This window comes from Thermobia domestica, chromosome 1 (assembly GCF_964235325.1).
Source record: "Thermobia domestica chromosome 1, izTheDome1.hap1.1, whole genome shotgun sequence".
Classification (NCBI taxonomy): Eukaryota; Metazoa; Arthropoda; class Insecta; order Zygentoma; family Lepismatidae; genus Thermobia; species Thermobia domestica.
The window spans coordinates 194,325,534-194,341,412 of NC_137454.1; the positions used below are offsets into that span (position 1 = coordinate 194,325,534).

A 15,879-nucleotide genomic window follows, 5' to 3' on the forward strand; every position below is an offset into this window, starting at 1 on the left:
AAAGAGTTTTATTGGTTGGTGTCAGAATAAACAGGTCATAAATTAACACGAAAGGTCACAGGAACGTTGTACACGCTCACAAATCACACAACTCTTGGAAACATTAATTAAGTAAGATATATACATTAAACTTCATTGTTTTTCTTTTTATTTGAGTCACGTAATAAATTCCACTTTGCTTTCTTTGCACTGGACTATACTTCTGGCTATGGTTGCCAAATTCTAGTTGGTGCGTATGAACAACTAACTTACCCTATAAACTCAAACTGCGATTCAACTCCCTTGGGTCTAAATTTAATGTGGAGTTCTGAGCTTTAACGAAAGAAGTTCCCATACTTTATTATTATTATTAGACGCTTGTACAAACTTTAGTCCCTTGAATGGCTTTCTATGGAGTATCCGGAATAGCTGACGGTTAAAGAATCCATCCACACAAAAAAGAAACTAATAAAAATTTTAAGAGATTACTTATGTGATTGTTGGTTGATAGATTTAGCGTTTGTTGAACGTCTTCTTCCAGCAAGCATCGATGCTACATGAGATGCGAACCTAGTAGTTACATGGGATCCCACGACAATGGAACACGTGTCTCACATGTCCATACTAACTATATAACCAAGGAGCTCAACATGACACAGAAATTAGAGTATTGAATAATAAGAAAAAATAACGGAAATTTATTTAATTTTAATTGAAACTACTAATTCCATATTAAATTTAGATTCGCAGGAGTTGAACCGCAGGTTTGAATTTACGCGAACAATTCTATGTTCATACGCGGTAATTGAAGTTAGGCATCCTTACTACAAACAATAGTGCTACAGAAAGCGAAGTGGCAATTCATTCATTCATTCATTGTTTATTCATCCATGTCGTACATTATTGGTCAGAGACCAGTACATAGGACTTGTCAAATAATAATAAGACATTTCAATATAATTGATTTACATTATTTTACAAACTATCACCCAAGTATTCATTAATATGATAATACATTTTGTTACACAAAAAATTAAATAGTTCATTTTTGAAATTTCGTATGTTTTTGATATTCTTCAAATAACTTGGGAGCTTATTAAACAACTTAGCGGACATAGGAAGAACACTTCTTTTGGTGCACGCATAGTTTTGGTATGCTGTGAATATGTTATTCTTTTGTCGTGTGTTGTATGAATGTACATCGTCAACATGAAGAAAACTACTTTCATTTCTCTTTACATATATGATACTTTTGTATATGTACAGACAAGGCACAGTTAAAATTTTATTTGACTGAAAGACCCTTTTGCATGAGGACCATGGTGATAGATTAAAAATAGATCTTATTGCCTTTTTCTGTAGACGGAAAGTAGTAACACTGGAATAGGAGGCTCCCCAGAAAATTATTCCGTAATTTAACAATGATTGAAACTTACCATAGTACAATAACAGCAAAGTTTCTTTTGACACTGAACCACGTAGTCTATAAATGACAAAACAGATACGACTTAATTTGCTGTTTAGCTCAGTAATATGTGCATCCCATGTAAGCCTATTGCTTATTGTTACACCTAAAAATTTAGTGGATTTTGAATAGTCTACATCAGTTGAATTTATCACAATGGGTGGTACTGTTCGAGGTGTACATGAGTAATGAAAATTTAGTGCTTTTGTTTTCTTTGCATTTATCAGCAGTTGATTCTGAGATGTCCATTTTATCAAACGCTCCACAGTTTGTTTTAATTTACTTTCTAGTTCAAGTGTATTGTCCGCTGTTACTATGACATTTACATCGTCAGCATATAGTACAATATGTTGGGGATACATATATTGAACAAGATCATTTATGTAAAATAAAAAAAGAATTGGCCCAAGAATTGAGCCTTGAGGAACACCAGCAGAGATAGTAGCAGTTGTGGATGAAAATGTGACTTGTTTATTGTTAATTATTTTTTGTATTTTTACTACTTGTTTTCTGTTTGTCAGGTACGAGCGAAACCATTCATGTACTACACCCCTAATACCATATTTCTGGAGTTTTGCCAGTAGAAGAGAATGTTGAACACTGTCGAATGCCTTGGAGAAATCAACAAATAAACCTACTGCATATTTTCCCTTATCAAGTACTGTAGAAACCTCTTTAATAAAGTTAAACAACGCTGTATCAATTGATTTGTTTTTTTGGAAACCATGTTGAGAAGAGGAGATTAGGTTATGGCGGGATATAAAATTTCTCAAGCGCGATAACATTAGTGATTCAAAAATCTTCGAGAAAACAGACAAAATAGAAACAGGCCTATAGTTTTGAACATCATAAGTATTTCCTTTTTTGTGCAAAGGTATAACTTTTGCAGTCTTCAATCTGTCGGGGAAAACGCCTGATTCAAATGATACATTTACAAGAAAGCATAGTTGTTTCACTATTAAATGCGCACTCTTTTTTATAATTAGGGATGGGACTTCATCTATACCTGCAGAACGGGTACTACAAAGCCTTTTGATACAGTCCAACAATTCTTCTTCAGTTACCGGAGTTACATACATACTATGTTTGTTGCATGGAATATTTGACTCTACAGCGAGATCCAACTTTCCAGGTGGTAAATTCGTATTAAGAAAATACTGATTAAAGACTTCAGTAATGGCAACAGGATCAGCAAAAGAATTATTTCCATAATTAACTTGTGATATTTCACGCATTGGAACAGTCTTTGATGAATTGTTTATTACGTTCCACGCACCTTTCATTTTGTTTTTATATCCGTGTATTATAGTGTCATTGTGGATTCTTTTGGCTGTTCGAATAACATTCTGATATATTCTTTTGTATGTTTTTATATGGGAAATAACTTTAGCTGGTAAATTAACACAGGTTTTCTTAAGTTTATGATAATATATAAGCTTTTGCTTTGAAACTTTTATTCCTTGCGTGACCCACTTTTTCATGTTATTAAGATCTTTCCGTAACTGTAATGGAAATGCTATGTTAAAATTATGTAAGAAAACATCAACAAAATTGAATTTGTCATTAGCACTAGGTAAGTCGTACAAGGGATTCCAAGATTCACGAGATAATAGAAAATAAAAATAATTTATATTTTCCGTTGAAAATAATCTGGTTGTTCTCGTTATCGGTTTCGGACTTCCCTTCACTATTCTCTCGGTAGGTATTCTACAATAAATGGCTTCATGATCAGAAAATCCAAGATCAGTAACTTCAAACAAACATTTAAGATTATTTTTTGGAATAATAATTTGGTCGATAGCTGTCTTTCCTTGACGAGTAGGTACGTTAATAATAGTTTGTAGTTCATATAAATTTAACATATCTTGAAACTTAGATTTATCAGTTGAATTCTTTAACCAATCTATGTTTATATCCCCACAGATAACTACACTACTAAATTTTCTACGTAAGTTCGCTAGAAGTTTTTCAAAATTTTTAAAGAAAATTCCTAAATCACCAGAAGGGGTCCTATAGATACACACAATACAAATATTTAACTCTTGAAGTTTTGATGCGACTACCTCACAATGCATTTCGACGCAAAAATTCCGAACGTCAATCTCAGTTGCATGTATATAAGAGCGAGCAAAAATTGCGACACCACCTCGACTTTTTATTGTACGAGAGTAGTGAGTAATAATATTAAAATCGTTTAAACTAACCATATTAACGATATTTGCATCTAACCAGTGCTCACATATACAAAGAAGCTGTACATTTGAGAAGTCGCTTTCCAACAATACCTCCAGAAGATCAATTTTATTTCCTAAACCTTGCACATTATGAAAAAGAAGGTGTAAAGAGTCAGTATTTCCTACCATAAAAAATCATCGGATAACATCTTACGCATTCTCTTCCGTCGTTCTATCTTTTGAGCACTTTCAGTTATGTTATTACATTCTTCTGCTTTATAGATTGAACTACTTGCCCTTTGTATTAAGCTAATCCTATCAATATGATCTACTCCTACACTACCACACTCTACGTTAATATTGGAGTATGTATCAAGGGTCTTGCATACGTTATTGCTACTGTCTCTTACTACAGGTGCTAGACTTTCATTATTGTCTAACGATGCTTGCCATGGTAAAGGGATGACGCTTGTCGAGACTACAGATGATGATTCTACAAGTTCAGCAAATTTATTACACATTGAACGTTTTCCAGTGTTGTTCAAATGTAGTCCGTGCGTAGTAAAATTATCCCTTTCCATAGAGCCCAAATCAACGTACCTTACATTACAATAACCTTTGCATATTTTGGAAATTTTGCTTTGACACTTCATAAAGTACGAACATTCTGACAGTCTGTGGCCCAAGACAAGTTCACATTTCCTTTACAATTAATTTCATCTTTCTTCTTAATTCTGGTACTATCTGAAGAAGTAAGTTGTTCTCTGAAACGCTGTGGTGAAGAAAATTAATTTGAATGGTAAATTCGTACTTTAAAAAAACTTTCATTCTGAACATTCATTCTTGCGACCAATTTGCAACCGGGCAGTTAGCTCACTGCACAACCAAGGTTTCTGATTTGTTATTTTATGATCAGACATCAGGAACGATAACAACTAACGGAATGAAATGCCAAGAACTAAACCATTTTTAGTAAGAGAAACCAATCGTGCGTTCCAAAGGCGAATTTGCACATACACTTTCTTCTCTCAAATTGACAAAGTATGAGTTGCAAAAGCATTCTTTCAAACATATCAGAATTGAACTTGGAAGCTGTTAGAGAATAACTACCATCTATTACAAAACAGTAAGCCACGATGAACTACTAGAAACGCTTTTACTTTATTAATTTTCTTTCTTTAAGACGCTTCACAGGCGAGCGTATTTTCATTTGAATGAATTTCACTCCAAAGGAACTAAGGTAGCTTCCCCGGGTCGAAATACTTACAAGTAAACCTTACGTTTGGGTGAATCGACTTGCTGACTGAGACACATATAAGAAAGTAGTACTAAATGTGGTCAGTATTTCAGTGAAGTTATAGGTGCGAAGCTCCAGGGGTTTAGGAGATACAGCTACCAGAACATCACATGGAAGTACAGAATAGTTTTCATACAGTTGGAGGTAAAAGCTCTGTAAGAACTCTTCTAACAACAAAAGGTGAATAACTAATATATGGGTGCATATTAGGACTAGGGGGAAGTCATATAGTAAGGGTATACCTGACGGCGGCCATCTTGAAATCCGCCATTTTCAATTAAGGTTAAATTTTTAAAATAGGAATAGGGTCATGTGATACATGATTTAAGGCGCAAATTTAATCAGAAGAACAATGGTGACGTTAATTTTGATTTACGCGCAATTGGTAAAAAGTTACAGGGAAATTAAATATTGTTGCAGCATATGTATTAGTCCTTTACCCCACCTTGTAAATTTTGTGTTAATGATAATAATTAAATAAAAAGCAGGTGGATAAATATTAGGTCTATGGTAAGAGTTGCCTTGATGGCGGCCATGTTCAAATCCGCCATTTCGAATCAGACAAAAGTTTTAAACAAAACGCATAACAGTGACACCTTATTAATAGCAAATTTTACCATAAATCCAACGGTATAACCATTTTTGCTTTATCATTAACCAGCATTTGTTATCGCATAAACAAGTTGCTAATTTAAGGAAAAATGACCAAAGTAGAATTGTGTCATAATTGAACTTGGGTCTTTCTTCCCGAAAAGTCCTCAATTAGTACAATCAATATGTAGTTCAGAAAAGAGTACATGACTTGCATAAATGCTCAGCTCACAGTGAGCACACCTGACAAAGGCAATCGAGTTACACTTGACTCCTTTGTCGTTAACAATTCCGTCAAAGCAGTAGTCGTAAGGTGCGATCCATTTAATTTTGTGCTGGTTAATGATGAAGCAAAAATGGTTATACCGTTGGAGTTATGATAAAATTTGCTCTTAATAAGGTGTCACTGTTATGTGTTTTGTTTCAAATTTTTGTCTGATTCGAAATGGCGGATTTGAACATGGCCGCCATCAAGGCAACTCTTACCATAGACCTAATATTTGTCCACCTGCTTTTTATTTAATTATTATCATTAACAAAATTTACAAGGTGGGGTAAAGGACTAATACATATACTGCAAAAATATATTTAATTTCCCTGTAACTTTTTACCAATTGCGCGTAAATCAAAATTAACGTCGCCATTGTTCTTCTGATTAAATTTGCGCCTTAAATCATGTATCACATGACCCTATTCCTATTTTAAAAATTTAACCTTAATTCAAAATGGCGGATTTCAAGATGGCCGCCGTCAGGTATACCCTTACTATATGACTTCCCCCTAGTCCTAATATGCACCCATATATTAGTTATTCACCTTTTGTTGTTAGAAGAGTTCTTACAGAGCTTTTACCTCCAACTGTATGAAAACTATTCTGTACTTCCATGTGATGTTCTGGTAGCTGTATCTCCTAAACCCCTGGAGCTTCGCACCTATAACTTCACTGAAATACTGACCACATTTAGTACTACTTTCTTATATGTATCTCAGTCAGCAACTCGATTCACCCAAACGTAAGGTTTACTTATTAGTACATGTACTGAAGTCTCAGATGTTTTCCAAATAGTTCGTAATACAGTATAATAAATGAAGATTTCAGGTGTGCATGCTCTGTTACAGATTAGAGATCTTAATCTTGTATTTCATAGCTTAAGAAATGCAAAGATTTACTGCGAAGAAGGACATGAGCGAAAAATATCCTGTAACTACAAAATCCAATCACAACGGTTCTTAACTATCTCGCTAGCATAGCTTTACATTTCCCTTCTTTATTTATCCAAAAGTATTTCCCAAACTGAAAAGATTGTGTGTTCTTCGCGTAATTTCCAGGGAGTGACGTGTCCTGGTAATCTTGTAAGTCTCGATTTATTCATTAGTCTATCGAAATTCAATACAAAAAGAGTTATGATCTAAGAGAAAGCTAAATAACGAGAGAAAATAGATGTCAATTTCGCTCAAAATTGTGTTACAGCCCACAACTACCAATATAAACTCAAGTGATATGAAAGAAGACAAACACTTCGAAAGTGCGTGTTGACAAAAGCATAAATGCATTAATTTTCGTTTTTTGCACTTGACCACGTAAGTACCATTACCAATTTCCCTATAATACTTGGCAGTCCTACATTATTTTCTAGCAGAACAATTACAAAAGGAAATATTCTACAGATGTAAGCTGTATTGTCGGAAACATAAACAGCATTCTAGCCCAGTCATTTCCAATTTGTAGACACTTCATTCGTGGATTCATGTTTAATCGCACACTACAAACACTACTTAACTCTGGACACTCCCTCGCTTTCGTCCTTAGAAGTATAAGGTGGGGCAGTGGAGGCTAATGTTAGTGTTGCAGCGCTGCACAACGACCAAAGTATTTTAAGGAAAAATACTTTCCAATACTCGCATATATACTTTAAATAACATTTTTTACTTCTGTAACTGCCCGTTCCGTTAATCCGTTTTAAAAAGCGAAAAATAATCCGTCACAGAGTTTCTAATTTATATTGTGTTGCAGCGAGCATACAACGACGAAATTCCTTCAGCATGGCAATTGGAGTGAATGTTAAGTCTCCTTTTCCCTATCTCAGAAGTTAAAGGCTCTGGTCGTTGCAGTAATTCTGCAACACAGCACGGCTTCCAGTGAACGAGAAGGTTTTTCGTGCTAAATAAGATTTCTGAATTTTTTCACTAGCAATTAACAAATGGAATTTGTTTTTTAAGCATTCATATTTTTAAATTACGGGACCATACTGAAGCAAATCAATATGATAATTTTAAAAAAGTGATTGCAGAATTACAAAATAAAGAAAATATTTAATAGAGCAGAAAACAAATGAAAGTAGACCCGCATTTACAAGTTAATTCTTAGCTTATATTGATAATGAAAGTTTCTTCTACAGTAATTTGTGAATCAAATATTAATAAATCAGTATGTAGAATCGCCCCCCCCCCCCCTGTGGATAGTATTTTAGTATATACATATTTCTTTTATAAAATGTGTATATTTTATAGTCTTGATAATTTCCACATAAAACTGTGTGATGGGGAACGCCACATTGAATTTGGGACTAGTTAGCTATGCTCAGGGGCGTAGCCACGAGGGGGGTCCACCGTGTCCGGAACTCCCAAAAATTTTGAAACTTGACTAACGTTTCTAGACTTTGCTAACGAACTATACTTGTCTAATAGAGAAACGATTGATGTAGGCTAAATATTTTATTTTACGCCTCATCATGTACTCTTTCTTCTCTTATAAAAATAATAGTTCTATCATTTTTTCTAAAAATATAGGTGACAGTAATTAAGAATTACTTATCGTCTTTTCGGGTGCAGTATAAGACAGATTCCATATTACGTAGACGTATTGGACCTCCCTCAAATACTTTGGACCCCTCCCAGATAACATTTTTGGGTGTAGAACTGGCAGTGCTGTTTGTTTTGATGTTCTTTGATTTTTGGCTTCTGTTACATGCTGATCCTACATCTGGCGGGTTTCAAAGTTTGCTTTTCAGAATATATGACATTGATAAGCATTGTTTCGCCTCATGTGGAAGTATATTGTGTTCATCGTGCATTGCGTAACAACTAAGACGGATGATTTGGAATGTAGTTTTTTTTTCTTTTATGCACATTTGTGTGTGTTGATGTATGAATGTGTGACATTCGGAATTCATATACCAGTACCTCTTTTGTATCAGTTGTTTTGGTTTTTAATTATTAGATTTAATTTTATTGTGTGTGCTTTAATTCTGTAAATAATCTACAAATTCTCAATGAATTGTACACCATGACTTCTGTAAATAACTTACAACAAAACAAAACAAACAAAAAAAAAAAAAATGCCCAGCTTTCAACTGAGGAACAACTTGCAATTAAGGCTTAGACAAAACAAGCAAAGGGTAATTCAGAAGAGTGTTCGAAAAAAATCCAGTTTAAATTTACAGGATATCTTATGACAGTAATGTTGTTTGCACTAGATACATTTCCTCAATTTATTTTAAATTTTCCTAGATAAACTGTGAATAAAATGTGTTCAATGTAGATTTTTTATAACACTAATTTCTGCTACGAAGTCTCTTCAGTCAACGCTGAAGAGGAATTCGGATCACTGTCAGGGACTGAGTTTGCTAGAATGAATCGTTCGCAATAATCTAGATAAAATATTTAGTGAATCTACAAAGCTTCTGAAATTAATATTAACTGTACCTATGGCGTCAGCGAAAGATAATAAGTTTTTTTCCGCATCAAAAAGAATTGACACTTTCAAGGAATTGAATGTCCCAAGAAAGGTTATCACTATTGGTTACGCTTTCTATCGAAAAAGCCCTGACAATAAGAATACCAGAGTTCAACCAGTATGTATTAGACAGATTTGCTCCAATCAAAGAGAGGAGAATGAACTTACTAATTAAATAAAGTGATTAATCAGATAAAATGTTCTGCATTTTTTATTTTTTGGAAAACAGAATTCTACTTAATTTCACATATCACATAGCATTTGCATCTAAAGTTATACTGATTAGTCAATGAGTCCACTTTATATTTTCTGTCTCCGATCGTTCGTACTGCAACACCCGAAACCATAATCCACCGGCCGCCACTGAGGTGGGGCAAATAAATGTGGCCCGGAGAACAGAGTTCCAGGGCACAACGAAACACAGCAAAGGAAAGGAAATAGTTAGCTAACCTGCTTATAGCAGATGCTGACCACCATTCACCTCTTGGTACTTTTGGGCCCTGGCAGTAGCGTAGCAGCTGCCCCCGCAGTGCGGGGGGGGGGGGGGGGCGAAGTCTTGCTATGAATAAAGATTTAAAGAAGTAGAACTTCAATCTTACTTCTATAGGCCCCCTAGGGCCCCTTCTCTATACTTTGCGGGAGGGCCAACAAAAGTGTGCTACGCCACTGGGCCCTGGTCAGCAAGCTGCAGAAAGCAGATCGAAAGCTGGGCTGCTGGAATTGCTGCAATCTCATCAGAAATGTACTGCTGCAGTTCTTGAAGAGGGTTGCTGCGATACACCTTTGACTTGAGGTTTTCCCACAAAAGTAAACGCACATGGAAAGATTAAGTGACCAGCTAGGTAACTTTCCACAGTGAACACCCTCTGCTGCACTGTTAGTACCATCTTTACCTGTGCACTGCTCAACCCACACTAACACACTAAGCTCAAGATCTGAACCGGTGGTATGCGTACATGTGGTGTGCATCTCACGTGGTGTGGTTCCATGCATACATTCACGTCCAATCGTATCCACTTGTCCGGGCCACTTTTATTTGCCCCACCCTGTAGTATGTGTTATTGTCCGGAAAAGACAAACAAAACATACGATCTGCTACTTAAGTATTTTTACACATACAGAACATAATGTCTTCAAGGATAATAAAAAATATTAATTCTTATTGGCAAGGAATGACGTACCTTTTAGCGCCATAACTTCCGATTTTCTCGTAAACTACAAACGAGAATTTACCTTCAAGCATCATATGCTGCGCAGCTCGATGTAACCTACTGAGATATGTATAATCTTTGCATAATATTGTAATTAAGTAAGTTTAGAAGTTAATCATAATTGTAGGCTATATGTATTAACTATAGTTTGTTCTGTGTCTTGATAGTATTACAATGAAAAAACTGAAGATATACTTCAATACCAGTTTCATCTTAATAGACATGGTTATCGTACATTAATTTCTAAGTTTACAAAGAAAAGAAAAGAAAAAAAAAGAAAAAAGTTTTCTCGATTTTCTCCAAACTAGCCATGAAGATTTACATTCACCCATATCATTGTATTTACCTCAACGACACTATCTAATGGCATGTGACTTTTTTTTTTTTCAGTAATATTCTTGATTTTTTTTCTCATGTCTGCTTCCAGCAGAGCCATGCTCAGACGACACATATCGGCCAGTTGGAAATGACTGTTCTATACCGACATCCAATGTTTTCCAGAAATGGAGAACTTTCAAAATTCTGTATAATCTCTTGCTTTCTCAATCTTTTGAAGAATTCTCCGTTTGAACTATACAACGAGAGACTGGATTGGAAATAATACTGATACCAACACCCTCGAAAGAAAGTAGGAAATTCATAAGGTATTTTATAAAAGAACTATGATAAATCACAAACTGTAAACAGGTATCTTACTGGAATCTTCGGCTCAAATAATCATTAAGTCGTTTTACATGCGACATTTCGCTTTAAGATATTATCCAATCTGTATATAATTTTCTGATGGTCTATATGCAACTCCATTTGTGCACATAGGTTGGGCTTATTTTATACGTATTATATATATATATATATATATATATATATATATATATATATATATAGAGAGAGAGAGAGAGAGAGAGAGAGAGAGAGAGAGATAGATAGATAGATAGATAGAATTCGCATGCGTTAGCCACTAGACCAATGTGGAGAACTTGTGAGATCGAAGCATGAAAATGGGTGAGTTGCCACATGCCTTGCACGCAGTACCAATGAACTGAATGAACTAATCGCAAATTTGAAAGTAACTGTGTTTCGAATGCTTTGAACCGATATTATTATTATTATTATTATTAATAATAATGTAAACTACATAAAAATATAATTCTAACCACCCCAAATCGAATTTTTATTCTTTCAATGTACTCAAGAACTTCTAGTTAGACAGATTATAAGCACACTAAAACCAACTGAAAGCTCCGGTCTGCATAGCCAAGACATTGCGTTTAGCAAATTTATAAAAACAACAGGATTGATTGAGGCTAATTAAAGTTCATCTATTTTGGACGAACTGCTATCTTATCTATCTTAAAGAAATTTTCTATAGCTAGGAAGCATCACTGTATTTAAGAAAACATGATAGATACAGCATAATACTTATCCATACTTATCAAAATATTTAGGACAAGCGAGTTCTGGCTACAATGAACAAAATAAAATAAATACAATGCAACGTTTAGGAACAAAATTGCTACAAAACATTAAAAGCCTTATGAAGAGTCGTTTTGACGTATAATTAGCGTCATACTAAAGGCCTGAGTACTGCAGGAAACATATGTTAGTCGAACTCGTTAGTATGACACTAATCACGCGTCAGAACGATTCTACATAAGGCCCTTCGTGTGCAATGCACTGCAGTTTAGCATACTACCCTTCATGAAAATTAGTTATTGATATACAGTAAGCTAAGACTTCTGATCCTTACCTCTTTCTTATCCATTTCTTCTTTCAGTACTTTTATATTTGCAAGCATTTCTGCAATCTCCTGTTCTTGTGCTTCTATTTTGTTTATCATTTCCATATAATTTGCATGAGCCAAGTACACGCCGTTCCTCTCACGAGTAGCAAGCAGATCGCGACGCAGTCTTTCAATTTCTTCTGTGTATTCCTGCAAACAACAAAACGAGATACTTAAGCAAATGCCAATCATATTATTTTATTTCTGAGTAAGCTTTATGAACTTGTTGCTTATGTTCGCCTCGATATTTTTACCGTTCAGTTCTTGAAGTAGTATACCGTTCGCTAGAAACACTGATTACAGCAAATCTCGAAATTCAACCCAAATATATATAAACTGGTATTGGGTTGTTTTCCGTGTCAATCGCGATTAGTAAAATTAAATTGATATTGTTTACTTTTATCATCCTTATCATAATGTATTGTATTCTTTTATTTCCTTTCACATGAGAAGCAGAATGAGAAATTAAGGACAAATGAAGCTATCAAATGGAAGATGAAATTTTAAAATTAAATACAAGATAGTTTCAATTTACTCGCTTTATTACGGATTACATAACCTATTTTATTTTTTTCGAATTTTAATAAAAATTCAACCGATTCGTCTTTATATGATCTACCAAACTAATCTGCTATTTGTATAAGTCGCAATCAGGAAAGCAGGGCGGATCCAGCGCGGACTTCTGGGGGGGGGAGAGGTGGGTTGTAATACTGCTACTTACGAGGGAACCTATCCAAGTGTAACTCTGACTTCGAGTCGAGACTATGGCAGTTGTATACCTTGTCAAAAGAACGTAACACGAAAAGGGACACATCCTCGATCACAACCGTTGCGAAGATATAAGCGTGAAAATTTAGAAATTGAGCTCCATACTATACATTACAAAGTCAGATTTTTTCGGAAACGGTCGGGTAAGGAAACTCAGCGAATACATATCAAATGTATGTGGGAAGGCCAGTACCTTTTGAATGAAAAAATTGTGTCACTGGGGCACTCGCAGGGTCCCAGGCGGGGTTCAACTCAAAATTTGCAAATGGAACCGGGGGTCAAGTAGCATATTGTATGAAAGCTACTGTTAAATAAAAGAAGATAGAACAAATCTCAACTCTCTACGATAACCCTGTGCAAACGGGCAACTGCTCAAAATGTCAATACAAAAAAAGAAATGAAATGAAATCTTTGAGTTTTACGTCCCACGTTTATGCCGGTTAGACTAAAGGAGACGGTGATGATGAGTAATGAATGAAACGGTGGAATGAAGAAAGTGGGGGGAAACGGGAGAACCCCGAGGAAACCCACGCACATGGTGTTTGTCCACCACAGAGTTCACTTGGCGGCGGCTGGGATCGAACCCCGGACCCACCGCAGCCCCCAAAATGTCAATTAGAAAATCTATGGCCACGCTTCTAAATCCGTTAATTTCGACAATAACAAAACAGAAAAGCACGTTTAAAGGTGCAAGGTATTGACGTAAAGGAAATTGCTGCAGAGTTTCTCTCTCAAAAGCACACTCCGATATATTTTATTTCTGCACCATTATTCCAGTTTTCTCCAACCCCACTCCTCTCCAAGTTGCCTCACAGTTTCAAGGTCACTCCTTTTCGTCTTTACCATCGTATTTCTCGTTCAGCAAATCCCCGATAAAAAATTTCACAGTGCAATCTGTGAATTTGGGGTCCCGATTAGTGCTGTTGAATTTTTGTGACATTTGCGGTTTTCGGTTTTTGAGAAAACCGGTTTTCTGAAAACCGAAACCGCAAAAGCGGTTTTCAAAACCGAAACCGCAAATGCGGTTTTCAAAACCGAAACCGCAAAAGCGGTTTTCAAAACCGAAACCGCAAATGCGGTTTTCAAAACCGAAACCGCAAAAGCGGTTTTCAAAACCGAAATCGCAAATGCGGTTTTCAAAACCGAAACCGCAAATGCGGTTTTCAAAACCGAAAAAGCGGTTTTCAAAACCGAAACCGCAAATGCGTTTTTCAAAACCGAAACCAATGTTTTTAATTACACCTTTTAACAATTGTGAAAGCATCTATCGATAGAGACAATTGTATTGATTTATGTCTGTGTTTCAACTTTTTTTTATTTGCTCCCGTTTCCTCCCACTTTCTTACGGTTTAGAACTCCGTAAGTACTGATGTGAACTAGTGTGTTACAAATACTGACCTGGGATCATTTGCATTTTTTTTTATTTGGTCTAGGAATTAATTCGTGCGGTTGGTACGCACACATTGAAGCTGTAGTACAAACACAAAATACATAAATACCTTAAGAAAAATATTGTCCATCGCTAGCCACCACTTTCGCCCATCTGTCAGGCAATGTACGGATTCCGTGGCGAAAGAAGTCCTCATCCTTGGAAGCGATCCAGTCAGAGACCCATGTTTCGATATCTTCTGAAGAAGTAAACCGCTGTCCAATCAAATCGTTGTTCATGCAATCGAACAAGTAGTAGTCCGAAGGAGCAACGTCTGGTGAATACGGCGGGTGGGGTAAAACTTCCCATCCGACATTTTCTAAATAGGTTTTGACCGGTTTTGCGACATGTGGGCGAGCGTTATCATGTTGAACAATAAGTTTATCATGTCTGTTCTCCCATTCTGGTCGTGTTCTGGCCAGAGCTTGCTTCAAACGCATTAATTGTCGTCGATAACGTTCTCCATTCATAGTTTCACCCGGTTGCAGCAGCTCATAGTACACCACACCTTTCATATCCCACCATATGCACAGCATAACCTTTGCACAGTGAATATCTCGTTTTGGTTGTGATGGACCTGGTTCACCTGGTTTCACCCAGGCCTTTTTTCGTTTAGGGTTCTCGTAATGGATCCACTTCTCATCACCCGTAATAATTCGATGCAGAAACCCCTTTCTGCTCTGTCATTGAAGCAGCAATTCGCAAATGGTTTTTCGTCTTTCAACGTCTCTGTCTTTCAATTCATGTGGAACCCAATGTGACATCTTTTGAATCATTCCCATGGCTTTCAAGCGTTTGGAGACTGTTGTTTGATCATCGCCTAATGCTGCTGCAAGTTGTTCCTGCGTTTGACACGAATCCTGCTCGAGCAATGCTGTCAATTCTTCGTCTTGAATTTTTTTGGATGTCCAGCTCGCTCTTGGTCTGCCAAGCCGAAATCACCACTTCTAAACCGTGCAAACCACTTCTGACACGTTCGCTCAGCTAGAGCATGGTCACCATACACTTCCACCAAAATACGATGACTTTCAGTCGCACTTTTCTGCATGTTAAAGTAATGCAGCAGGACACCCCGCAAAAACACTTTATCAGGCACAAATTGCGCCATGTTCAGTTAACTACAAACTGGTGTTGTTGACGCTTTAATCCACTGCCCTATACTACGAACGATACGCGATGACAGGGGTTTGCAACACATGTGTGGATACACGGAACTGTGGGACGCTCCGTTCGTTGCGCCATTTCTTGTCCACCCGCACGAATTAATTCCTAGACCAAATACTTCTTTGATGACACTTCCAAGGTACTTTTCGGTTGCAGGTAAGCAAACTGGACCCCACCTGATTTTTATATATTTTGTAAAGTAGAGCACGAGGAACACGAATCTTAAGGAATTTTGACATTCCGACTTCCCGAACTTATACAGTAGTTTTACATAATATGTATAAA

The 15,879-nt window shown here is 36.2% G+C and overlaps 1 protein-coding gene across 1 annotated transcript in view; it reads right to left on the reverse strand.

The window, feature by feature from the left end:
- The window catches only part of LOC145692444 (kinesin-like protein Klp61F), a 273,603-nt gene that overhangs the window by 70,542 nt on the left and 187,182 nt on the right, over nucleotides 1–15,879 (reverse strand). The window contains exon 8 of the mRNA XM_081767753.1: nucleotides 12,201–12,383. Coding sequence (XP_081623879.1) covers nucleotides 12,201–12,383 — 183 coding nt within the window. The remainder of the gene's footprint in view (nucleotides 1–12,200; nucleotides 12,384–15,879) is intronic.